At 43.8% G+C, this 24857-nt stretch overlaps 1 protein-coding gene across 2 annotated transcripts in view; it reads right to left on the bottom strand.

Moving 5' to 3' along the window:
- Positions 1-24857, bottom strand: part of INPP5A (inositol polyphosphate-5-phosphatase A) — a 185636-nt gene that overhangs the window by 45352 nt on the left and 115427 nt on the right. For both annotated transcript variants that reach the window (XM_084209867.1, XM_084209868.1), the window contains exon 9: positions 15553-15637. In XM_084209867.1, the coding sequence (XP_084065993.1) occupies positions 15553-15637 (85 nt within the window). The remainder of the gene's footprint in view (positions 1-15552; positions 15638-24857) is intronic.

Raw genomic sequence — 24857 nt, 5'->3', positions numbered from 1 at the left:
CAAAATACATGTATTCATTACAGGAGAAAAAACCCTGAAAAATTTGGCACAAAGGCGGGTGCATAGCTTAAGTCCTGTTTAGGGTAGCCCTCACTTGAACTCCGCTCATTTGCATAGATTTTACCTATTGATTGTCTCTATCAGGGATACAGTGGATGGCTAAACAGAATGTTCCATCAGCTGCTTGTGGTCAGGTGCAGATTTAATTTGATAGTTATTAGCATCAATGAGACTCACACAGTAAAGAAATAAAGAAGTGGAATCTTTTTCCACAGCATCACAATCAGCAGGAATTATTTTAATGACAAACAAAGCTGAGACTGAAGGTATCTAAGCCTGCTTAGAAAGCTTAAGAAATTACAGCTTGAAACTCCATCCAGAAGTGACTGTGCATTTGTCTACTCTAATCATGCATACCGTATCCTATGTGGCACTGATTTCATCTCAACCGAAGCAAATGGCACTTCTTTGACTAAAACAAACCTTCAGAAAGGCATGACCTCTTGATAACACACAGGACACTCACTAATTCCTCTGGCAGCCACTCCAGGAACAGAACTATTTATTGATCACTCTTGCAGCTGATTTCCCACATATGATTTTTCATTTTAAATTGTCTGTTAGCAGCTTCTAAACATCACTTAGACCCAAAAGGAAGGTGGACACTGCTGTGAACACAGCAAAGTATGAAACTGCAGCCTTCTGACGGCAAACTCCTGGGAAACCCTCTGACCTACTGGTAAGGGGTGTTTGAGTTAACTAGAGTGGACCTCTAAGGAAGCTCGGCTCAGCAAAGCTGGACCTACAAACTCTGAAAACAACTCCTCCTTGGCACTCAGATCTGGCCCAGTGTCTAGGTAAGAGGATAGAGGGCCCTGCTCTCCTCTCACACCAGACTGTGACCTTGCAATACCTGGAGTGGAGGTGTGCAACACATTTCAGTGCATAGGCTCAGCAGCCACACGTAAAGTCAAATATGCAATTACAATAAATTTACCTAAAGATGCCTGAACGATTATGCCATGGCATTGCTGTGGGAGCTGAGGTTCAACTGTTGGCAGCTGTTTGCCTTTGGTGTCTCCCACCACTCTGCCACTGACACCTTAGTGCTCCTACATGTGAATGCAACACAGACAAATGCAAAGTTAAACACTAGTGTTTTCAACAAACTCATCTTGCCATAGGATCACTTGATTTCACTTCACCACTTTCATCTAAGTTGTTAATCTCAGGATAAACTGCCTTGTCCAAGCGTGTTTTGTGACTGCATTTTCTCTCTCAATTTTCTTCTCATTACCAACTCTTGCATTAGGTTGTCTGAAATGAATGTCAAGCTAATGAGCCTTCAGCTACTGAGAACCTTGCTTGGTGTCTCCCTCATTTCTTCCCCCTTAACTACAGGAACAAATTTATTCTTCTTCTAAAATTCTGTAATGTCCCAGGCACACCAATTTGTTCCAGACCAACTTTCAAACATGTTGGTTACAGATGGGCAATTACAAACGGCCATTCCTACTCTTTAAATTCCTGACTCCCATGAATTTCAGTTCCTCCTGACTGATCTGTCAGGAAACATCACTCAGGCACTGGTGTCCCAAAGCTTTCCTTCATTTTTAAATTATACATAAGTATGTCAAGTTTAGGAAATTTCCAGTACATTCAAGGAAAAGCCTAATGATTTTTTTACTTCCAGATATGAACAGAGCTCTTGAACCTTTTATGGCTACAATACTGACATCCTTGTGAAATTGAGCACTTGTTGAAACTACAAAAATAAAGGATAGAAACGAAAATAAGTCTTGCTCTTTCTATGACATCTAGAAGTCAAGTAATACTGTAAAGAGCTACCCTTCATAAGCCTTCCACATCTAAGGGAAAGAGAATTTACATTCATTTGAATTTTTGGACTGTTGTCAGAGATTTCTGCATGAGTGCTAATAATGTAGTATTACTTCTAGTTGCAGTGCTGAACGATCTACAGCAATGTGATTTCAGAACTGCTATCAACTGAGCAACCAGTGCACTTTGCACTAACTTGGTACATTTTATTCCATCAAGGACATACTTTAACTTCTGAGAACTATACTCAGTGTGCAGGAAGCTGAGCTGCCCATACTACAGGACTTTAAAATTACCACTACAAAAACCCACTGTGAACTAGTACACAGATATGATCAGTTAAAAACCTGTAATTCACCAACTTCAGTGCAAATTCCATTTAGTTCTACAGAAATTATCAAAGGTGGGAACGATGTTAATGCTAACAGTATATATATACCCTTCTGTATCTCACCTGTGCACACACATCGCTGAAAGAAATCTGTGTGAGTTATTGGCAAAACATCAGGTGAAACAGCCATCTGTATAGGAATCATGGGCAGAAACTGGCTTTTATTTCCATGGTCACAGGTTTCACCAGAAACTCTGAAAGCAAAGGGCCAGCATCAGCTGCTGGCTGAAGCACGTATAATATGCAGCATCAGGCAGCAGTGTGAGCCCTCCACACAGACTAACAACAGAAGAATTGCAGCCTTCATTTTGTCTAACCCTGCTTTTATTGTTTGTCATTGTTTCTTAGAGTTATTCTGCTGTCAATATTTGAAGAACAGAATCCTGTCTGGGTATTGATTTCCTAAAGCCTTTGAATCACTGCCTTCATAATGAATATATTTTAAGGCAAGTGCATGCAAAAGGTGGAGGTGAAGTTGCTTATTGAATTAAATCAATACAAGATACCACACTGGCAATTATCATCTAGTATTCATTTTACATAATGTAAAATACCCAGTGGACAGAAGAAAAACAAATTTCCATCCCACTTCGGCAATCTTAATTTAAATCTCTTGTATACTATGGACTTTGGGCTTGCTTAAGTTCAGCTGGTGTCGCTCAAGTATTTAGCACACCCTTGACTCTACTCTGAAGCAGGTGATGATGGGGTGGCACAGTGCCACCTCCTGTGACACTCCCTCGGCTCCCACTGAAGGGAAGAGATAGACAGCAGTGCAGCTGAAGTCTGGAGATGCTTCTCCAAGAGCAGCTCAGGGGCTGCACTGCAGACTCCATGACTAAAAAAGCCCCAAATGACACTGATGGGGAAACACAGGACCCACACTAAAGTCCAACTCAATTCAGCTTATGTTTATGTTCTGCAAGCTTAGTGGCAGTACTATAGTTACACTGCATTCAGCTGAAAACAAACAAAAAATACTTTTGGTTTAATCTTCAGGGAACCATTAGGGTTATATGAATAAAAAGTAATCTAGAAGCAGCATTTCAGAAGCACAATGTGATCTTCATAAGGAGTTTCACCAGTACACGCACTTCTTTCCTGTCTCTAAGGGAGCAAGGGGATCTGAGTGCCATGCAGCAGGCTTGCCAGAACACCGTGAGGAGCAGAGCTGGATGCAACAAGCAGCAGTGCACCCTAATCCAGCCCAGACTTCTTGAGGCTGGAGAGCAAACGAGCAGCCTCTGCCTGTCAGAGAGCTGTCTGCTGTGCTCAGAGCTGGACAGGAGATTATGGGAATCATCCACAGCTGCTGAACGCCCCCCTGCACTGAACCACGAGGCAGAACTGAGCGGGGGCCTCAGTCTGTGTTCCTGCCAGGCAAGGGCTGGGCAGATGTGCTTCTCTAAAAGCTCAGAAAGATGTTTTCCCCCAGGAAGCTGATTTCCTCCCTTTTATGACAGGGAAGCAGCAGAGGATGAGCATATCTCTCTGTGATACTGGGTCAGTGCGCTGCCTCTTCCCACTGCCTTGGCTGGGGATGGGGAGTACCCCACAGCTGTGCCAGGAGGGGAATCCCCCCGAGGCATTCTGTGCACCCTAAATGAACCCTGGCCCACTCCACAGCCTTTTCCCCCACCTTGCAGGAGCAGTTTCCAAGGAGCACAAGGAAGCTGACTTGTCAAACACATTTTATATGGGACTCCAGGAGTGTCACCACACAGGCTGAACTCAGAATCTGCTCCTACCAGGAGGCTGTATCACATATACTGTTTCTTTTCCTATCTCCACCAGAAAGTGCTATTAATTGTTACTGTTGATTTGTCTCACTGAAAGGGCGACTTGCATGAAAGTGTGGAAAGTCAGCTGCAAAGAAAATAACAAAAACCAGCAGAAGCCAGAAGAAACACGACTTCACAGAAAAGCCTATGTGGTAATATACCTTGTTCTTCCAGAGGAAGATGCCATGAAGAAATAAAATAATTTTCAAGGATTTTATTGGCATACTCTTCACTCATTATAAAAAAAAAAATCTATTCCATGATCGTTGAGAATAACATCAGACTGTATAGGTCAAAAATTGACTGACATCACTCTGGACAGGCATTATTGAGACACACAAAGAAGCTGTTGTGCCTTTAAGCTTATGGTACATTGCAACGCAGTAAATGAAAAGCCACTATTATGAGGGGATGTTTATGTCAGTATCTGAAACAAATCTTCTTTTTACTAGGATAATACTGTCTTAAATTGTTAACTGTTGATCAGATAAACAACATGTGATAAAGATCCTATAATCTCTTTTCATACAATTGATTTTAACCCTTTAGCAGCTTTACAAATTAAAATACTACACAGTGATGACCCTTGTGAAAGCATGAAAGAGCTGTAAATTACATCCTAACACACTTCTTGTGTAAGCAATAATGAGAGAATTCAGGATTAGATTTTAATAAGGTGGAGATAGGATGATAAAATTTTCACAGGAGGTGATGTCCCAGTCACTGCTAGAACTTGCATCCTGCCCCCTTCCCACTCTTTTGACCTCTGTGTGAGAAGAAAGGAGTTTGATCTTCCTGGTAAGGGCGCAGATTGAGGAGGTATTTCATGCAGTGCAGGACATAGAGGACCTCTCTTGCCATGTGGTACCAGGCAAAGGTGACCCATTTCTGCACGACTACATAAAGGGCCAGGAAGCTTTATCTTTCTTTCCTTGGAGAAGGAGCAACCTAAATGTTACAGCAATTATTACAGCTGATTTGAGATTTCTAGATTGCCACTTTGCATATTTTGCTTTGAGATGTCAAATTCTCATCTCAAATTGGTACTGGGAAAAATGATACATGAGGGAAAATCCTATTCTGACAAAGGTAACATTGATGTCTGAATTATCAATATTAATAAAGGCAGATTTGTGGACACATCATGTAGATCAGAAAGTCAAAAGTTCCTTTAATAATGCACATGATAAAATACAGTGGAGACCAGCATCCAATATAATTTTTTTCAAAATTACCGTTGTGTGAGCTTTCCTCAGAGGGGCTGAGGAACAGAAGCTGCTGTCCTCTTTCTTTTGCCTCTCTGCTACAGAACTGTGAGAGGAAAAACCATGAAAGAGAGAAAAGTAACAGGCTGCAAGTGCTTATTCCATGGTGCTAAGCAGTTCAGGGTGTGTTTCCTGAACTTTCTTAAAATTCATACTATGCTAATTTACAATGAAAGGAGGACCAGGTCCATTTGCCTGTGTTAGTGTAGAGAGGGCTGGAGAAGCTGCAAGAAAGAGGAACAAACAGAAAATCTGTCTGCCAAAGAGGAATAGATGTATGTACGTGTATGCCGGTGTTGTAAGGTACAATCCATCAATATTCTGAACACCTTTGTCCTGCCAGCTCCACGGCAGAGATCCCCCTGAGAACCGCCTGTGCCTCAGGGAAGGACAGCAGTGCTGTCCTTCAGGGCTCTGTCCCACTGAGACAGCACCAGCCCCAGCTGGGAGCCTGAGGGGCTCCACCTGCCAGGACAGCTCAGACAATCACACCCTGGATAAGGTGGCTTGCACTGCAATGGAACAGATGTGATCAAGATTTCAATTACAAGCCAAATGATCCAATGCAATGGCAACTGGTGTCTCTCACCACCATCATTTGCTGCCCAGCTCATGCAATATCCTACCACAAATGAGCTTCACATACTTTAGGCAACACCTTTGTCCATTCTCCCTGAGGTTGACCACATTTACCACTGGTCAAATCTAAATAAAGTGGTTTTTAAAACAAAATATCCATCTTGGTTTCTTAGTGCTCTTTTCTACAACTTTTGAGACTTACTATTTTCACGTAAAATAAAGAAATTTTTTAATGTTTTAACATAGCTGCACACACATCCAGAGATTTTGTGCATTCAGTTCATCAACTCTCACTGTATTTCTGACTCCTACTCAAGAATAAAATTTGCCATCGCAGCAGTAGTTGCTGATGACCCTGTTCCTTGATTTTCAGATAGCTACCAAATACTTTCTACCCAATTTTGTTTCTGATAAGCAAGCAAAATATTGTTCCTTAATACACAGTGTGATTTTTTGGAAAAAAACTCCCTTTAGGCTTCCATTTATGGCAATGAAAATAGGTATTCACAGGCTTTAATTACACTGCAAATATGCAGAGTGTAAACCTTTCCTTCCCCCTGCCCTTTGCTTTAGATCATCATTAGGTGATCTAAATACCTAGTGCACAATTCATAAATAGATGTAAAAAATTTGTATTGCAATAATACCCAGGAATAAACTAAATTTAGAAAGAATGCATTTTTTTGTAGGTGCATCTGTTCCTTCTAAAATGAAATAATTCTTAAAAAGGGGGATTTTATAGCACCTTCCCAGGTGATATTCTGCCCCATTTGAGGTGATAAGTTTCTAGTCTAGAAATAAACAAAAAACCAGTTAACAGGTGGCTTTATTAAAGTACTTATTACAGATTTGCATTACGCATTGCAATACTCCACTAAATTATGCAGACTACACCTGCCTAGATAAGAATAAGTTTAAAGTCCAGATATTATTACTGGTTGGTTATATGTGTGTTTTTCCAGCCCCAGTCCCTGCTGCATCCTCTTGCCCGGCCTGAGAAGGGCTGCCTGCCGGTGCTTGGAGGCGAGCACGGGACGAACTGCTTCCCATATTGTGTCTCCAACGCTGCCCACGGTACAGGAGCAAAACCCCGGGCACGTCAAAAAGTGACAGCCACACCTCAGAGCGCATCCAGCAGCCACCAGCCTGCCCCCCGCACACACACAGGCACGGTCAGGCCGGGGCAGGCTGCAGTGGCCACCCGCCCCTGGCCCGAGGGTGCGAGCCGCTGCTGAGCCCGCTTTCCCACGAGCACGAGCTGCCAGCGCGGGGAAAGCTGCCCGGGGCCCGCAGAGCCCGGGGCCCGCAGAGCCCGGGGCCCCGCAGATCCAGTGCCCCGCAGAGCCCGGTGCCTACAGAGCCCGGTGCCCCGCAGAGCCCGGTGCCCCGCAGAGCCCGGTGCCCCGCAGATCCAGTGCCCCGCAGAGCCCGGTGCCCGCAGAGCCCGGGGCCCCGCAGAGCCCGGGGCCCGCAGAGCCCGGGGCCCACAGAGCCTGGTGCCCGCAGATCCAGTGCCCCGCAGAGCCCGGGGCCCACAGAGCCCGGTGCCCACAGAGCCCGGTGCCCTACAGAGCCCGGTGCCCACAGAGCCCGGGGCCCACAGAGCCTGGTGCCCACAGAGCCCGGTGCCCACAGAGCCCGGGGCCTACAGAGCCCGGTGCCCCGCAGAGCCCGGTGCCCCGCAGAGCCGGGTGCCCACAGAGCCCGGGGCCTACAGAGCCCGGTGCCCACAGAGCCCGGTGCCCCGCAGAGCCCGGTGCCCCGCAGAGCCGGGTGCCCACAGAGCCTGGTGCCCACAGAGCCCGGTGCCCGCAGATCCAGTGCCCCGCAGAGCCCGGTGCCCCGCAGAGCCCGGTGCCCGCAGAGCCCGGTGCCCCGCAGAGCCCGGTGCCCACAGAGCCCGGTGCCCACAGAGCCCGGTGCCCCACAGAGCCCGTGCCCCGCAGAGCCCGGTGCCAGGAGCTCGGGCACCCCGGGCCCGCTGACAGCGGCTCGCCCGCAGCAGCCTGCCGGCTCCGTCCTTCCCTGCCCGACGCGAGGATGCCCGTGCCGGCCGGGCCCGCTGCGGCAGGTGACGGCGACGGTGATGGATGGCAGGTGCGGGGCGGGCGCTGCTGTCCCCGCTGTCCCCGCTGTCCCCGCCAGCTGAGGGCACAGCTGCCGCCGCAGCGAGCGTGCCCCGCGCCAGCCGCGGCACAGACCGCGGGATTCATTAGCTTAATGACGCCCAGCCCTATCAGAAAGCACGAGATAATTGTATTTAATTTGTGTACGTTTTAATTACGGAGCAGGCAGTGCCAAGTTTGATGAACGTATCATCTCTTCCGTTCTGCTTTGTCACCGCGTTTGTGTTAATTTGCATCTGAGGCTGGAGGAGCCGCTCGGCGCTGCTGCCAAGAGGCCCCGTTTTTACCGTGTCATCCCTCACAGGATGACGCCGTGCGGGACCTCTGCCTGCTGATAGCAGGGCCATCCCTTCCTGCAGCCACAAATTAAAAGCAGGTTTATGACCACATGCTCCGAGACCCTCTGGGGCCCCGGAGGAGGCAGCCAGAGAACAATCCATTCACTCATCTCTCCCCTTATCTATGATGGAAGTAGAAACAATTGCATCATTTAATTTACTGTTGCAACGGGGATATGGCTCATTGGCCCCTCGTTGTTTTGAAGATGGATTTAATTAACCTCCAATGAATCTTGCCAATACGTGTGGCAGCATCAGTATGGAATGAAAGATGTCAAAAAATCAGCTGCAGGGTAATGAGCATTTCTCAAGCTTGCTCTGCTGAGAGGATTCATGGTTACAGAGCTTGGCCCCAGCAGAAAGCTGCGGAGCAGATTGAGTTAATACTGTTGTCTGGCCTCTGGGAATCTGAGCTCTGGTTTGCCTTAGACTACTAAGAAGAGAGGTAATTGAATAATTCCTAGTAGCCACATGTACCTTTAACGCAGAGGCCATTTGCAATCGCTGGAAAATAAATAATTGCAATTAACTACACTGTTAAGTAAATATATCCAGTCCCTCAGGGAAGTAATCTGCATGCTTTTCTAAGTCTGGCTACAATATAAAACTCATCACAACGTCTATGAGAGTAATTTATAATGAACATTTAGCAGGTGCCTCAGATGTGTTGCTGCAATTTACCTACATTAATAAAGCTCTCCTTATTGGAACTGAAGTTGTATGCATTTTAATTTAACAAATCTTTATAACACTTTCCTTTTACAAAGGATGCTGTTTCCAGCATTTCCTAGAAACATTTGAGCTTGTAAAAAACGTTAAAATCTTTATGAGAGGAAGGTATTTACAGCAAACTGTTTGAAATTATAAAACCAATCCAGGATTTTACATGCTTTCCTAACTGGAATGAAAACATGATCTGAAAATTGTAAGCTGTTGATTTACTCCATGATGTGCTGGTTTATCTCAGAAATAAAGCAATGTGTTTTTTCTCTTACAAGAATGGTTTAGTATCACTTTACTGCAGGAGGAAGGGGACCCTGTTACAGTTTTAAACTACCAGCTACTCTGGAGCAGGACCTCCCGGAGCTCAGCACCTGGCCATGAATTCAATGGTTGCACTGATATCCCAAATGGATATGTGGGCACCTGCACGTTATCACTGCACAGGAAAGGTAACAAACACTCTGGTTTGGTTTGGAATAGGGAGGCACAATTGACTACGCCTACAGCTACATACACTTGCTTTATATGCCATGTCAGTATTTTTAATGCAAAGGAACTTCACTGTTTTCTCAAAGCAAAATTAGTCAGAATTAAAAAAAAAAAATATTGCTGTCTTTGTAACAACAAGACTGTGCAATTCTTTCATGCCCTTTTCCTGATGCATTCAAAACACCTTCTGCAAATATTACTTAAATTAAAAAATACACACACACAAATATCTGCACCTGACAGGACAGACAGGTGGTTGGTGGTGTCTCCTGAATGCACAAGGAGAGCAAGAGCCTCATCCTGACAGGTGACCTGTTTCTGTCCAGGGAAGCACATCTGTACCAAGGAGGAGATAATTAAGTCTCCACATCCATCCATCACCTGACTACCTCACTTGAATCAGCTTTTCAAATCAGTGATAATTGTCTAATTAACTATTAATCTTTTTCATGACAATTACTAATGGATCATTTGTTGGCTGGAGTTTGCAAGGATCCTTGCTAGTGTCCAATACATGGGATGAAACAATTTCAAGTTAAAATATTTCTTCAGATTTGAGTAAGATCTAAATCAATTATTCAGATGTGAAAAGATGTTCATCAGCTTTTCTTTTGAACAAGAGATGTTTGTTCAAAAGAGAGCGAGTGATGTCTCAGAGGAAGAGGTCCCCCTTTTGCAGGCACACACCGTGGCAGTGCCAGAAGTGCTCCTCCAAGTTCTGCTGGCACGAGCACGCTGGATAAAGGGATACCGTGCCCCCACCGGCTTGCTCAGAATGAAAGATCGCGTTGTGCCAAGACAGTGTGATCAAATGCAAATTACGTGATTCACTGTAGCATCAGCAATACAGCGGCAGCTAAAAAGTCATGCCAGAATGAAGTCGTTCCTGTTTTATCAGATAATATAAAATCACATGGTCAGAGGTGGCAGAGAGGCACAGTGCAAGTGAATGATGGAGTCAGACATGTAAATCCTTATGAGTAGTTATTACCTTTTAAAAAACATTTAATCAGCAATTCCAGTCCTGACTTATCAAAGGGCTGCTTGGCAGAAGTCTAGCAAGGAAATATTCTGGTTGACTGCAACCCATGGAGCACACAGAGTGGGTGGACAAGGTTAATTTTGACTTTTAAGATGAGGACATAATTTTTTTTTTCTGTAGGTAGCGCTTGAAAGCTTTTTGTAGGCCAACATGTCTGGAATCCTGAAACACCACTTCTGTTGCTACCTTTATAAATTTTCATATATGATACAATTAATCCCTCCCCAACTACCAAACTGCCACCAACCCTAACAAGGCCTTAGTAATGAAAAAAAAAGGGTTTTTCCCGTTTTTTCCTGGATACAAGGCAAGGCTATGGTTTACCTTGAGCAAATGGATTTTGTGATTAATGTGACTTTCTCCTAAAGCCTGACAAACTGAACTCATTACGGAGCTCCCATTCTTGGGACTGAGGAGCACACAATTTTACTTTTTTTTTCTTGGAACTACAAGGTACTTTTCTAAGAGACTCCTGAATCAGCAGTCTCAGAAAGAGGGTTTTACTCCCAAACAGTCAAAATAAGCTCAGTTTCTTAAGCCTGTTTATAACTTCCTAAAATGGACACAGTGCATGAGGAAGACTTCTAGTATGGAGATTCAATTAATAATTTCTTTAAATATTAAAATAAAGTAATTCTCAGAGATTAATACAGATTGTTACTATGGTCAGCTGATTGAAAAAATGCTCTTCCTTGGTCTAGACCCACCTAAAACACTTGAATGGTGACTAAAACAGAGCAAGAGCGGCAAACTGGCTCACAGACAGAAGGAGAAATACTCTGGACAAGCACAGGCACAGCTGGGAGCTGAGATGCTTTGGGCTGGGGCCGGGTACAGGAGAGAAGCAGCTCCAAGTTCCAGCACAGTGCCTGGGCCAGCTGGAATGGGAAATCTCTCTTTATTTAGCACGTTCTCTAACAAAGAAGAGGGAAGGGCACCCTGCCTGTGGAAGCCCCAGGTGCCAGCCCGTGCGTGGGAACGGGAGCAGTCACAGCCCTCCCACTGCTCTGCCACAGCTCCAGGAACCAGGAACCACACAGAGAGACACAAGACCAATTCTGCTCCCACACCTACACCAGCAAGTGCTTCTGGAGTTTACAGAAAGTAACAGATGCTAGTAAGCTTTTAATTTACATTAAAAAAAGAGATAACAAGAATGGCATTGGGCCCATCACAGCATGAAACCCCATAAGCTCTGCAGCAGCCACCACAGCAGAGAGAATTAACTTACTCCTTCCATGTGGTCACTCACAGTCTCTTCATTTCTCTAATTTCTTCCCTCAAACAAAAATAACCTGACCTCCTCAGTTCTTGGTAATAAACCCCCTCATTCATCCCCCCACAATGTCCTCTTCTTACTCTTAACGTGTTCAGAGATTTTAGTATCCTGGTTTTATTCAGGTGACAGCCAAGCCGTCCTATTTCAGAACTTTCAAGCATGTAATGTATTACCTTTAAAAGAACCAAAACACTAATTCATAATAATTATTAAATTTCTAGAACATTCTTCAAGTTCAGCCAACAGTATGTCTCACTGCCACTGCAGATTTCTTTGAAGCCACCTCATCAAATCTTCTTTCTACTGAATTTTAGAAGATAATTTTCCAGAAACAGAAAAAGTACCTTTGTCACACATGCAATGACAAATTTGCAGTGCACTTCTGGTAAGGGCAAAGATTACAGTGATGTGTGTTAGCTCTGAAAGGGGAGATCAGAACTTTTGAAAAAATTATAGGAAAGCTGTCTCCTACATGAAGAAACATCACAAATTCACATTTCTGTGAAATGCTGTGACAATACTGGTACTAGAGACACTGCAGAGAAGCTATAGATATAGACTAGAATTCATATTTGAACCAATATAAAAGTTTGCATCATTTTTAATATGTTGCAAACACTTCCATATTGTGCTGGGAATAGAGGTGCTGGAAGGTATCTGAAAGCAGTGGCAAATAATCAGAATGCTGTAACACCCAAAAAAGTCTAGCATAAAAAAAAAAATTAGTAGGCAAAACTTTGAATGTAAACAGCAGTAAATCCTCAGCCACCTTTGACAATATAAGATTAAGTGAATTTACCTGGGTGCCAAGCTGTCCGACAGAAGCTTTAGGTCTTACAGCACATCTTAGAGTGACCAAAACCCAAGGAAATGTAGAGCTTCCTTCTGCAGTTACTGCCTTACTAAACACATTTTGCAACTGTAAGGGTTATTTTTGCCGGCTGGAGCAGGGTGGTTCCTTCAAAAGGCTGGACCCTAATGGAAGATTTTCTGGATGTCCTACAAGGATAAAGCACTGGCATTCACCCTCCTCAAAGCGAGAGACTGGCGCCCTGCTCGGCTGCACAGTCCCAGTGGGATGTGCTGGGACCTGGCCCCAGCCATGCTGCCCAGGCAGGTCAGGAACTGACCAGCAAACACTCCCGGAAAATTCACTGGCACTGCTCAGCAACAGCACCTGGCATTGCCCATGTGCCAGTAACAACCTCCCCCTGCATGACTCCAACAACAGGAAAGCAGATTTTCCTAGCAAGGAAATCAATGCGACTTTAAATTAAGGCTCCCATAAGTGTTCAATAAATCACATATTAATGATTTATAGTCTATTAATTATGAATTAATATGCACAACATTTTTAGCATCTGATTTAGGACCCTGCACATCTGGGTCTGGACTCTACATTCTGAACAGCTCTCAGATTCTCCCTTTAAATGGCTTAACTGGGAAGTTATTTACAAACACACTTTATTCTTTATGTTTGATGTAAGCACAGTCTGCATTTACACAAGTATTGTTTGTAGCATCTCAGTGTTCAAGCATTCAGCAGCTGTGGTCTCAAGAGGGAATTCAAAAGGTCAGCAAGAAAAGCAGAGATAAATTTAGTAACGTACACAAAGATGACAGGTCAATGGATTAACCCTTACAATTCCCAGTATTAACTCCACTGCTGAATAGTCCAAAGAGTGGTTAATATCCATTTGCATGGGCACACATTTAAGTACCAGAAGGGACTGGGACAGCCTCTGGAGTGGGAGGTTCCCAGCTGAGCACAGGCACACCCTGGGGCTGGCACTCAGCGTTTGGGACAGAGACGCCTCTGCCTGCTCTTGTTCCTGTTCTGCCACTGCCAGCTGTACACAGCACGTTTGAGTCACAAGATACTTTGTGAGGTGATTTGGGCCTGGATCTTGAACACAATCAGACCACCAAGTCCTACCTAGTACAATTCCCTCTAGAGGTGGCCTATAGCTCTGTCCTTCCAAATTATACTTTAGGAACGGATCTGTCACCTAGGAGCCAGCCCTTGCTGTACTCTGACTATTAACTCCCTCAGGACTGTCCTGCTGCCTAGAGGCAGTCCCAGACACATCAGACAACTGCTTCTTACAGCTCTGGGGTCTGCTGACATACAGATTTATAAACTACACCAAGTACAAAACACTATGAAACAAACTTACTGTGACTTTAGCTGTCCATGTATAAACTGGAAGTGAAAGTTTCTGAATCAGCTTCAGTTATGCTTAATTAACATTGCAGAGTAGCTGGGTGAAGTTCTGATTACTGGGCTACGCTACTTCTTAAAAAAAACAATAGAAAAATCTGTATTATTCTAGTGCTTTGTAGACTCACACAGGCTTGCATCTTAGGTAGGAAGAATGAGAAAATTAATTAGATTCAACTTCCAATTACACCTTTTGTCCTCACATGCAGCAACATAAACCAGTAGGGTAAAAACACTCCCAAGATGCAGAGTATTGTGTCAGGCTCAGAAACCTCTGGGCTCACCCTGCTTGCTCTGCAGCTCGCTCAGTTTCCATCATTTGGGGTTAGTGATACTATTTTGTTTGATGGGGATTACTTTGAAACTAACAGATATAAACATAGAAATCTTAATCTATTGGTGCTAAAACAAACACCCTCTGCAGTTTCAGTCCTGCAGACTGCTGGCAGTATGTGAGTCAGGAAAAGCTTGGAGCACCCTTCATCAGTACTGAGTGCAGGAGGCAACTCTGCTGCGGTGTGACTGACAGGGGTTCTCAGACAGCAACATCCTCAGGAACACCATCGCACCACTAGCGGCAGCCAGAGGGTAGCAGAGCAGGTTTTACCCTTAACACATGCAGTATGAAGATGCATATTCTGAATTAGCGACTTGACTTTCATTTCAACTATGCTTTAAGCTTCTTGGCTGACTGACTGCACCACAGAAAGGATTCCAAGAAGAAGTTATGAGTTCCCTACGAAATGTTGTAACATCAAACTCCAGTTTTTCAATGGATGGACTACTGATCGTGTAAGGAGGGAGAACAGCATTGCACCTGAATGGGGGGATGCCGGCCTTTGGCACACAGGACATTTCCCACAGCTAGATTTACAAAATAAAAACTTTGGGCTCAAAAGATACATGCCTGCCCTCAAGGACACAAAAAAGACATTGCAGTACCTCAGAGAATTAAAGTGTGAAAACCGTAAGATTAAATATCCATTTCAATCTGGGTATTACTTCTGACACCACCTTACCTGGAGCTTCAGCATTCAGGTCAGGGTTATCTCAACTTATAATGAAAAAGGTTTAGTACATTATTTTGGCTTTACCCAAATCTCCTAGTCACCCTTCCACGTCAAGATGCTGCAGGCACAAAGGTCTGTACTGATGACTGCCTGTACTTTTAAAGCGTGGAGCTCTACCACAGACATTGAGGAAATGCCTCTTGTTTTTCCTCAGAGTAGGAAGGTAATGCAGCACTTCCTCTGTTTGCAGGTAATTATTCTGATTCACTGTGAGGTATAAGGAGATGGCAAAAGTCACAAGCACACAATATTAGTTATTCGTTGGATGTTCCTGCAAGAAGCAGTCTTGGGCAAGTCTGATGCCAATATTAACATTACTTTGTCAAGTCACTTTTAGGTTTTCTACAGGAAAAAAAAAGATAAATCAAACCTGGTAGGGTCTACAACAGAAGAAAAAGAGAAGTCCTACCTCTACTACTGCTTTGGCATCCAGTCTGAAGTTGAAATCTCCAAAGACAAAATATGAAACTTTCTCAAATCGCTGATCGATAATTCTGGAAAAAAATGAAAAGAGAACAAACCTGTTTGGTTTGGCTTTACAAACATGCAAGAATATACAAAGACACACATGTTATCCTTTAGCACAGTCTCAGAAATAATTATTGGAACCATCAAAACTACCAGTTTATATTGAACCAATAAATTAACCATATTTTTCAGTTGATTTTCTTTGCTTAGGCAATTTTATCTCCATCCCCTGTACAACAGTGCATCTAATCTCCCACGCCTGGCTGACAGAGCAAGCTGGGGAAAGCAACAGTTCGTACAAATCTTGCAGAAGTGGCCCTTGGGGACCGTGGAAATCTTGAGGGTATCACGGAGGTCCTTCACACCTTGGAAAGTTTAAGGATATAGCTTTGGTCTGAGCAGGTAAGAATTAGGAAAGCTGAATTAGCAATGAGTTCAGAGTACGTTTGAGTTTACTGGTATATAAGCAATGTCACCCGTGTTTTGGGGTACTTTGTGAACCACACAAGAAGTGACAGGGTTGGGCTAGACATCAATCATCCCATCTGACAGACGGAGCATCCCCAAGGTTCCCAGACCAGCTACAGCTCCCTCAAGACAGCTCTCTGTGTTGCTCACAGCAGATTTTTGCTGAGGCTGTAGCTAACACCTAACAAGTAATTGCTCCAGCTGTAAAGATTGACTTTTCCTCAAGCCTTTGCTCAGTCCTACCCAGGGAGATATGGCATTACTATCCATCTTTCAAATCTTGTATTATTGTATTTTTATTATTAGTTAATCTATTATTAGCAACAGTTGTAAGGTACTCTCGCAATACAAAATTTTACAGCTTCTAGAGATCTTGGCATTTAGAAATCCACCGAGTCACGCTTATTTTCAAACCAGGAATCAATATCATTCATCTTCTATCAGTGGCTGAGGAAGGTGTGAAACACCCAGAACTCAACCGCCACAGTCACCAAGAATTTACACAGACAAAATACACAGAACCCCCCTGGGTGTGCAAGATGAGAGAACTAAGGAACGAATGCAGGCAATGCCCTGTGAACATTCTGGGAATACATCAACATGTGAGCATTACTGTCAGAAACTCCAGGTGAGCCTGGGCAGAGCCAACACGGACAGGTGAAGCACTATCCAGCAGAGCTGGTCAGGAGGCACTGCTGCCCCAGTAGGAGGCAACTGTTTCAGATGCCTTTACAAGTTCTAATGCATTACACCCATTTATTCTCAAAGCTATAAGGAAAGATGTAACAGCGGATCTGTAATGGGATACTGCTTCTCCTCTGAAAACATCTCACAGTTTTCATCAACAGTAATCTATTACATAAGGAATATTATTCTATGGAAAAAATTATGTGCATTGGGCCTAAGACACTGATCATTTGAGGAAAATCTCTTGCAAAGACTTATCTGTTTCCGCTATGAAAATCTCCAATCCTCCATTTAGCTGACAGATTATTGCAGGCACTGCTAATAAATACTGCCCACTGTCAGCTCCCAGTAAGCCCTGAGAAAAACCTGTCACTCCTGACCTGCACAAAACATTAGTTTGATTAGTGCCCTCATGGAAAATTGAAGGAAAATGAGAACTTAAAAGTTATACCATTTACATTGCCACAGTTTGCTAGCACTATCATTGCAAAATCACATCCACAACTTACACATCAGAACAAGACTTTGCTTTGCCAACTGTCTTGATTCAAGGATTAGCTTTGACTCTGCTCATTGCCATTTACTGCTGACAGAGGAATGACAGATATTGCAGGAGTGACATCAAGGTCCACTGAAGGCCTCTTGAAACAAATTTGGATTATGAGAACCATGCCTGTGACTGAATTATGCAAAGACAGATTTTCCAAATAAACAGACTATTCAAAAAATAGTCTGTGAAAATGTCTCCAAACTGATGACTGAACCAGCTAATTAGTCTGCTTCTGACCAATTAATGAAAACTCAGCCATTTCTTAGTTCTGCACATTACCTGATTTAAATGTGATTTGCATACAAATCATTGTCAGCTCTACAACTGATAATTTTGTCCACTTTCTCCCATAGTAGCTTGTCTTGTTGAACCTCTTAGAAAGAGTGTCTCATGAGAGATTAAAGAGCCCAAATGTTACTTCTCCAGAATGATGCTCCAAGTGGCTTCTGACACATCTCTTTTCACAGGTGGTGACATTAATTCAGGTGTACAAGAAAATTCGCAACGGTGGCACAGCAAAGGATGCACACATTTATGTACTTACTGAGTGATGTGGGATACCTAACAATGAAAATTCCTTTAAGTGACTCAACTTAATACATGTATGTAACCTAATGTCCTTGCCATTACTTACTATTAATAAGTGGAACTTACTATTAGTTCAAGAACTCCCAAATCGCAGACCTTTTTCAGCAGTTTGGAACTCTGATAGCTCTGTGCTGAAATGCCTCCTGGTACCTAAAACTGCCCTGAATCAATGGCACAAGAACCAGTTTTCCTGACTGTGCTTTCATAGTCAGACCCCAAGTCTGCAAAGGAGATGGCAATAAAGAAGAGTTCAGCAATGTCCCCTCCCCTGGGAACGTGCAGAAAAGCTGCCTGTCACTGAGGGCACTGGGACAGAAATGAGGCACTGCAAACACAGCCAGTCTGGCCAGGGACACAGGGAAGGTGTTAGGACTGGGGTGAGATCTAAACTGAAGTCCTCTGTTCCTTGTGTTTCCATGTTACAAGCCATAAAAATGTACAGATCAACATGTGCACAGGCAACTGAGAATTCAGAAGACAAATTTTTAAAAAAAAGAATGAGCGCTTGCAGAAAAACTAGGAAGGCTTCCAAATCAATGTCATTCTCCTTTGCTTTTTGTTTCTAAAAAATATCCTTCAACTACGAATCAAATAGTCCTTTAAAAACACCACAATGAATCCCTCAACGAAGTGATAAATCTGAACCATATAAAAAGAAAGCAGCCAGCCCGTGTCACCGGTATAAATCCAATGGTTTTAGTGGGAGGACCCAGTGCCATTTCCTTTAACAACTTTTACCAGCTCATCCCAAAGGGTTTCAGCACAGCTGAAGGCTCTATTCCTGTACAACTTTAGATAGCTTATGACAAAACAGGTGACTCAGTTATTCATGACTGTACAGAAGGCACAGGTATTTCCCTTGCACAATTCTACATGCCAGCACACACAAGTCATCAATGCCTTCACTGGCCATGCTGCTTCTCAGGACCTGTGCAAGGCCATCAGGAGGGGACAGGGGTTCAGAGTGGATCCAAAACTCAAATGCAAATGAAGCAGAAAACTTTTCCAACAGATGACAGACAGCTCTTCCTTTCCAGAAAGAGAAGTCTTCATTTTGAAAAGGGTGGAAGAACACATTCACCCACCTCATCATCTGCTCTTGCTCCAGAAGGAACTGCTTATAGGAAAAGAATTTTTTAATATTTTAAAACATACCAAAGAAAGATCTTTACTTCTGCATGTTTTGGAAATCAATATAACAAATTGGCAAATCAATCAATATAACAAACTGGAAAAATCAGCTGCACTGGGAAAAGAGCATGCTCCCATCTGGGCTTACTGCTGTCCCTGGTAAACTTTAGAGCACACAAGTATAAACACCACAGATGATTTCTCCTCTACCAGTTCCAAAAACACAGAACTTGCAATTGCACAGAGTTCTTGATAACAGACTCTTTACACCTGGAACACATTTCTTGAATTATTTTGCCAGTTTCAAACACACGATACATTTTTAATTGATGGCACTACACTGAAAGTTTTCTGCACTGAATGGGTAAGTGTCTGTCTTCACATCTTGTTTTATTTTGAGAAGTAGCAGACAAGTTGAATGAATGAGCCAAGGACCATTTTAGCCATGACAGGGGAGGAAGAGAAGGAAACATTCAAGAAATTGTTACTTTCAAGTGGAGTTTACAGTCCAAATGATCCCCATGCTGAAATGTTTTGATGAGTTAAATACACGATCTGTATTTTTTTTAAGCAGTAAACTTGACTGTCACTGCAAATTAACACTAAATTACAATTTCTTTGCTGCAAAATAAATACATATAATTCTTATTTTGGTCTAATAACCGCAAATTGGCTCACTCTGGATATCAGCAAGAGCTTTACAGGCCCAGAAAGAAGCTCCTGTGTTGCACTGGAGACATCCATGCTCTGCTGTGTCAGTCAGGCTTTGAGCAAACCTCGTTCCCTCAGCAGAGCCTTTGGCCTGGCAGACCCTGACACACTGTCCTGTGACAAAACCATCTGTTATTCTGGGGGCATCAGGTGAATTATGAGGAACCTCTGACCTCCCCAAGCTGTGTTGCTGAACAGTTTCAGCCTGGGCTGACCAGCCTGCCTGGGATGGGAGCGGGGCTCGAGGGAGAGGTCACTCAAATGCCATGGCAGGAGCCTGTGCTCAGGGGCTGCTCTGGGAGCCTGGGTGTCCCGAATTCCTGCCATAAGGACAGACCTCTCAGCTTGGGTGGCAGTGCCAGCTATGCTGACTGTGAAAACAAAGGTTTCTCAAAGCCACTTAGGAAATGTCAGATCCCGACCAAGACAAAAACAAGGAAGAGAGAGCAGTTCATCTTCTTAATACTACTTGAAATCTGGGCCTATTTATTAATTTCAGTTGCTACACACAGCAGGGTTCAGTGCAGTCCTAAAGTGAACAATTCTGTGTCATTAGAATCGCTGAAATCCTTTTGCAATATATTTTGAAGTACTCCTTGTAGTAGCTAAAAATAAAGTTACTTGATGAAATGCACCTCTTTTTATAAATGCTGTATGGGGCCCTCTATACATACTTCAAAGCACTGAAATTCAGCCAGAAAATTAGAGAATCCGTATTCCCTTCCTTTCATATTTTCCCTCTCCTATACTGTCCCCCCTTCAGAGAATGGAGAAGACAAGGAAGCAGTTAAATATCAGCAATCTGGTCATGGAAGAGAGCAGCTGAACATGATTCAGTGTGACAAGAGGCACTGTGATTTGGCTAAACCATTTCTCAGGGCACTTTGTAAGGAGGATCAGCAGCATTATTCCTTTAATAGCCATGTCGAATGCAATAGCCAGCTGGGTTTTGTCCCAGACCAAGGTATCAGCATCAGGTCAGAAGGTAACATTCTGTTTACACGATTATTTCCTAAAGCACTTATCTTCGCCTCGGTGTGAAAGTTGACTTTTCTGTTTGTAAGGAGGCCTAAAGAATTGAGGGAATGGGAAAAATTAGCTACACTGAGCTGGAGCTGAATGGCATTAGGTGGGAGGTCTGAGAAAGGCTGCAGCGACGCTCAGCAGGACACCTTATTAGCCGCGTCATCGCAGTTCATTCAGGCAAGCCATACCAGTGTCACCAGCATTCCCACACAAAGACAAAGTTCTTCACACAGTCTATAAACATGCCTCCCTGGCCAATTCATCCTAACTTGACACTGCTGAAAAGAGGGGCTTGAGGGTTTTGGTTTTTTTTAAACACAACAATAACATAACAAAACAAAACAAAAACCGTGCAGCTCTGCCAAGCAGGCTGAATGGGGGAGAAGGAGGGACACTGTCACATTTCTTGGGAAGAAACAATCCAAAGGTCAAGCCATATTTTATTCAGTGAGCAAATTTTTCTAATAACTAAACGTATTTAAGATAAATACCAGCTAATATGAGCCCTTCCATCTTTCTCGCACAACTTCTGGGGTAAGATACCGTCTCTCCGCAACCTATTTATTTCTGGGCATAATCTGCACATGGGAGCTACAGACACAAAAACTTTTACAAAGGAGCGAGAACCACAGAATGGTTTGGGTTGGAAGGGACCTTAACATATGACTGCCGACATAAAATGTCCTCTCCTAAGCGAAGGAATATGAAGATCACAACTAACACACCGAGACGAGAGGATCAGCTCACTCCTGGCGTGACCATCATTTCTCAGGACAAACTGCTCACTGTTTACTGCTGACCTGTGCAGAGCTTGGAGCCACCAGGTTCTGTGTGGGGTTGATGCAGCAGAAGCAGCGCTGGGCTGTGTCCCCAGAGGGGCTCTGAAAATCCTCTCTCCCACTGGGTGAAGTGTTCAGGGCACCCGTGGGGCACTCGCTGTGCACAGCACAGGCACCTGCACCCTCGACCCTGCCCGTGGCAGGAGTGACTGCCAGAGGCATCATCAACTCACCTTCCCTGTTCAGGCAGGATCTCACCCCTACAGGGAATGTTTAGAAAAGTGGCTTGGCCATCCTGTTGGCAGAAGCCAAGAGCTGGTTGGGAGGTGGCAGGTGACCTATGGATAACAAGGTTATACAACACCTTGTTCTCCACGGATCTAGAGTGCCAGAGGTAGTAACAACTCCTGCAGTGACTTCTGGTGGAAAGTTAAGGAACGACAACACTGTCTCCTGCTACAGCCACGTCCAGGCACTGAAGATCAAGAGGATGGAAATACTAGGTTTTGGCTTACACCAACCCAGACCATTCAGATTTCTGTTGTTCCTACCTGCACTGCTTTTTCTTTTTAAAAGTTTTCATCAGAGATCAGCCCAAACACCTGCACCTTGAGAACTGGTCCCCTCCAGCAGAGGTTCCAGAGACAGGTTTTGAAAGAGAACCCTGTCTTCTCCTGTGTACCACCTCCCTTCTGCAGCTCCGACAGTGCTCAGCTTGCACACTTTTGCAATTTCAAATACATATTTGGAGACAGATTCCAGAAAAATCCCCATCAATTCCAAGTACAGGTTACCTGCTGACTGATAGCTTAAATGTGCCTCAAAAGCCATAACAGAAGTGCCTTCATTGGCATGCCCAAGATGGTATAGTGCTGTCATTAAAAAGATAAAGTTTATAATATTTTTGCGCCTTGTTCTTTCTGATATAATGGCTAAAACCTATTAATAACACCAAAATATCTCAAAAGGTCAAGCACCATATAGCAAGATGAAGGGAATTGTCAAGAAGCTTAGGCAATCATCTTAGCACTCAAGACATTTGCCAGGGCTGTTTAACTAATATGTGATGTTCCCTTTTAATTTCAATATAGTGCCATTTGGGCAAAAATGTTGTATTTTTTAATTAATTACAATGTCAGCAGCTATTAAGATTAAAAGAAAGACCACATCAATAATAAATACTTAATCCAAAGAAAGGATTACAAGAAGAGCAATAAAAATCAATTTTTAGAGCTGGAAAATTGTGACTTTTTCCTCACTTGACTGGTATTTTCATTATATTGACAAACCCATGATCTTACCTGACACTGACATTCGCCTAATGAAATAGCAGCCCTAGATAATGATGTAAGGACTTGTCAATTCTGCTACAGGACAACACAGCACTACAACACCGGTGTTACCATACAAAGAAATTTTCATGCTCTTCAGCTGATACAAGAGAAAACTACAAGAAGAAAACAGAGAGATGGGATGTTTTTTGGATCTTTGCTTTATCATGGGATATTAACGTCCTCCCACATAGTTTCTGAGCTCTTCAGTGCTGGTGACACTTGGTGCTCAGCCGACAGCAGGTAACTGCCCAATCTTTCTGCATGAAGCCCAAGACTTCCCAGTTCTTGCTTTTTCTTCTGCAGGGCTCAAATGTGGGGAGCAAAGCCAAAATCCTGCGGTCACTTAGTGTCAAAAGCACAAACAGCAGGACAGAAATAACCAGGAAACGCGGCAACAGGATACTGATTATTGTTAAGCTTATAAAAGTATTTTTTGTGACATATTTAGAGCAACTCAGACCAAAGACACTGTCTGTCCTAAACAGCTCTTTAACAGGAATGACAGTGCAAGGGTTAAGGAATTTTGTCAGATTTGTGTCTTGCCAGACTACTAGAAGCATCTTTTCCAGCTCCATCTCCTGTGATTGCTGTGTGGGCAGCAGAGCCGTGTCATCCACAGCGAGCTGCCAGGGATGGGGACCTGCAGCTCCACCATCGGGAGTGGGTAACAGCTGGGCTCAGGGCAACTGTGAATTTAAAATAAACCCAAATGTTTCTGGAAAAGGGCAATGCAAATGGCTCAGACCCAGAGAGAATTCACTAACAAAGGACTAAACAATGCCCGATGCTGAGAACAGCTCACGAGCAACCAATTTTACATTACCCCTTTGAAAATCACACTACAGTGGAGCACCAGGAGCTAAGAGAGCGAACAAAAAAGGGGTGAGGACAGAAACGTTTGAAGTGCTAAAGAGAAGGGAACAACCCTCTTTCCAAAGAGCGTGGTGATCAAGAAAGTTAAGAGCTGTCAGCATTACCTTTGAACAATGAAAATTCTAGTGGATATAACAGCAGTAGGACCCATTTCCTTGTTGGAGAGAGAAACTGACTCATCTTGGTTGCATCTTAAACCCAGCATTGATGAAATGAACATAAAGAAGCTCCACAACTGTTGAGGCAGCCACATCAACTGACCTATCCAGCCCTGAACAGGGTCTGCCCAGCCAACTACATCCTCTCCAGCTCCTGCACAGGCAGACCAGTGGCTGCAAACGCTGTCCCTCCCATCTGAGTATTCCGTTAGGGATGATCCAAATCTTTCCAGGACATGGAACAAAGGATGCAGAGCCCACAACCTCCTCCCACAGTGCTCCCACCTTATGGGAGTCAAAATCTCCAAGGTGGCTATTTGGCCTGGTGCCCACAGGCTCCAATGGGAGCAGAATGGGGCTCTTTCAACCATTCTCCATTTCATCAGCTCACAGCCAGCATTGTAAATAAAATCACAATAGCAATTTATTTTCATTTCTCTGCAAATGAGTAAGAATTGGATCAACAGCCCATATAGATTCTCTTTAATTGAATCACAGCTATTCTAGAAGATATGGCCATAGGATAGGAGATTTGAAAAGGCACAGACCACAATGGATGCTGATGTCAGTGTCACCTTTAGCTGGACACTAATGACTTATCTTCTTCCAGCTCCGGGCTCTCTAAGGAACAAATTACAGTAAAGAGAGAAATATAACTCAATGAGAACGTGCAGAGTGTCACATTCTCATAGAAAGCCGCTTTCTGAGCAAAATCAAGCAGGCAACAAGTTACCTACAGTAATTTCTTTCCTAAGAGGCATTTTCTTTTCTTGCCTCACATGTGCAATTACACACCCTCTCCTGCGAGAGGGACTGTTGCAGTAAACCCAACCTTGCCTGTGCTTACAACACTTACATCCGACTGGAAAGACTCAGCAGCCAACAGGGCAGCTCCAGGAGATCCTGTTAATGGAAAACAGGCAAAAAGGAGTAAAGCCCTT

Source organism: Fringilla coelebs, assembly GCF_963513975.1.
Source record: "Fringilla coelebs genome assembly, chromosome: 8".
In the NCBI taxonomy this organism is placed as follows: domain Eukaryota; kingdom Metazoa; phylum Chordata; class Aves; order Passeriformes; family Fringillidae; genus Fringilla; species Fringilla coelebs.
This window is presented reverse-complemented; position numbering and strand designations above follow the sequence as displayed.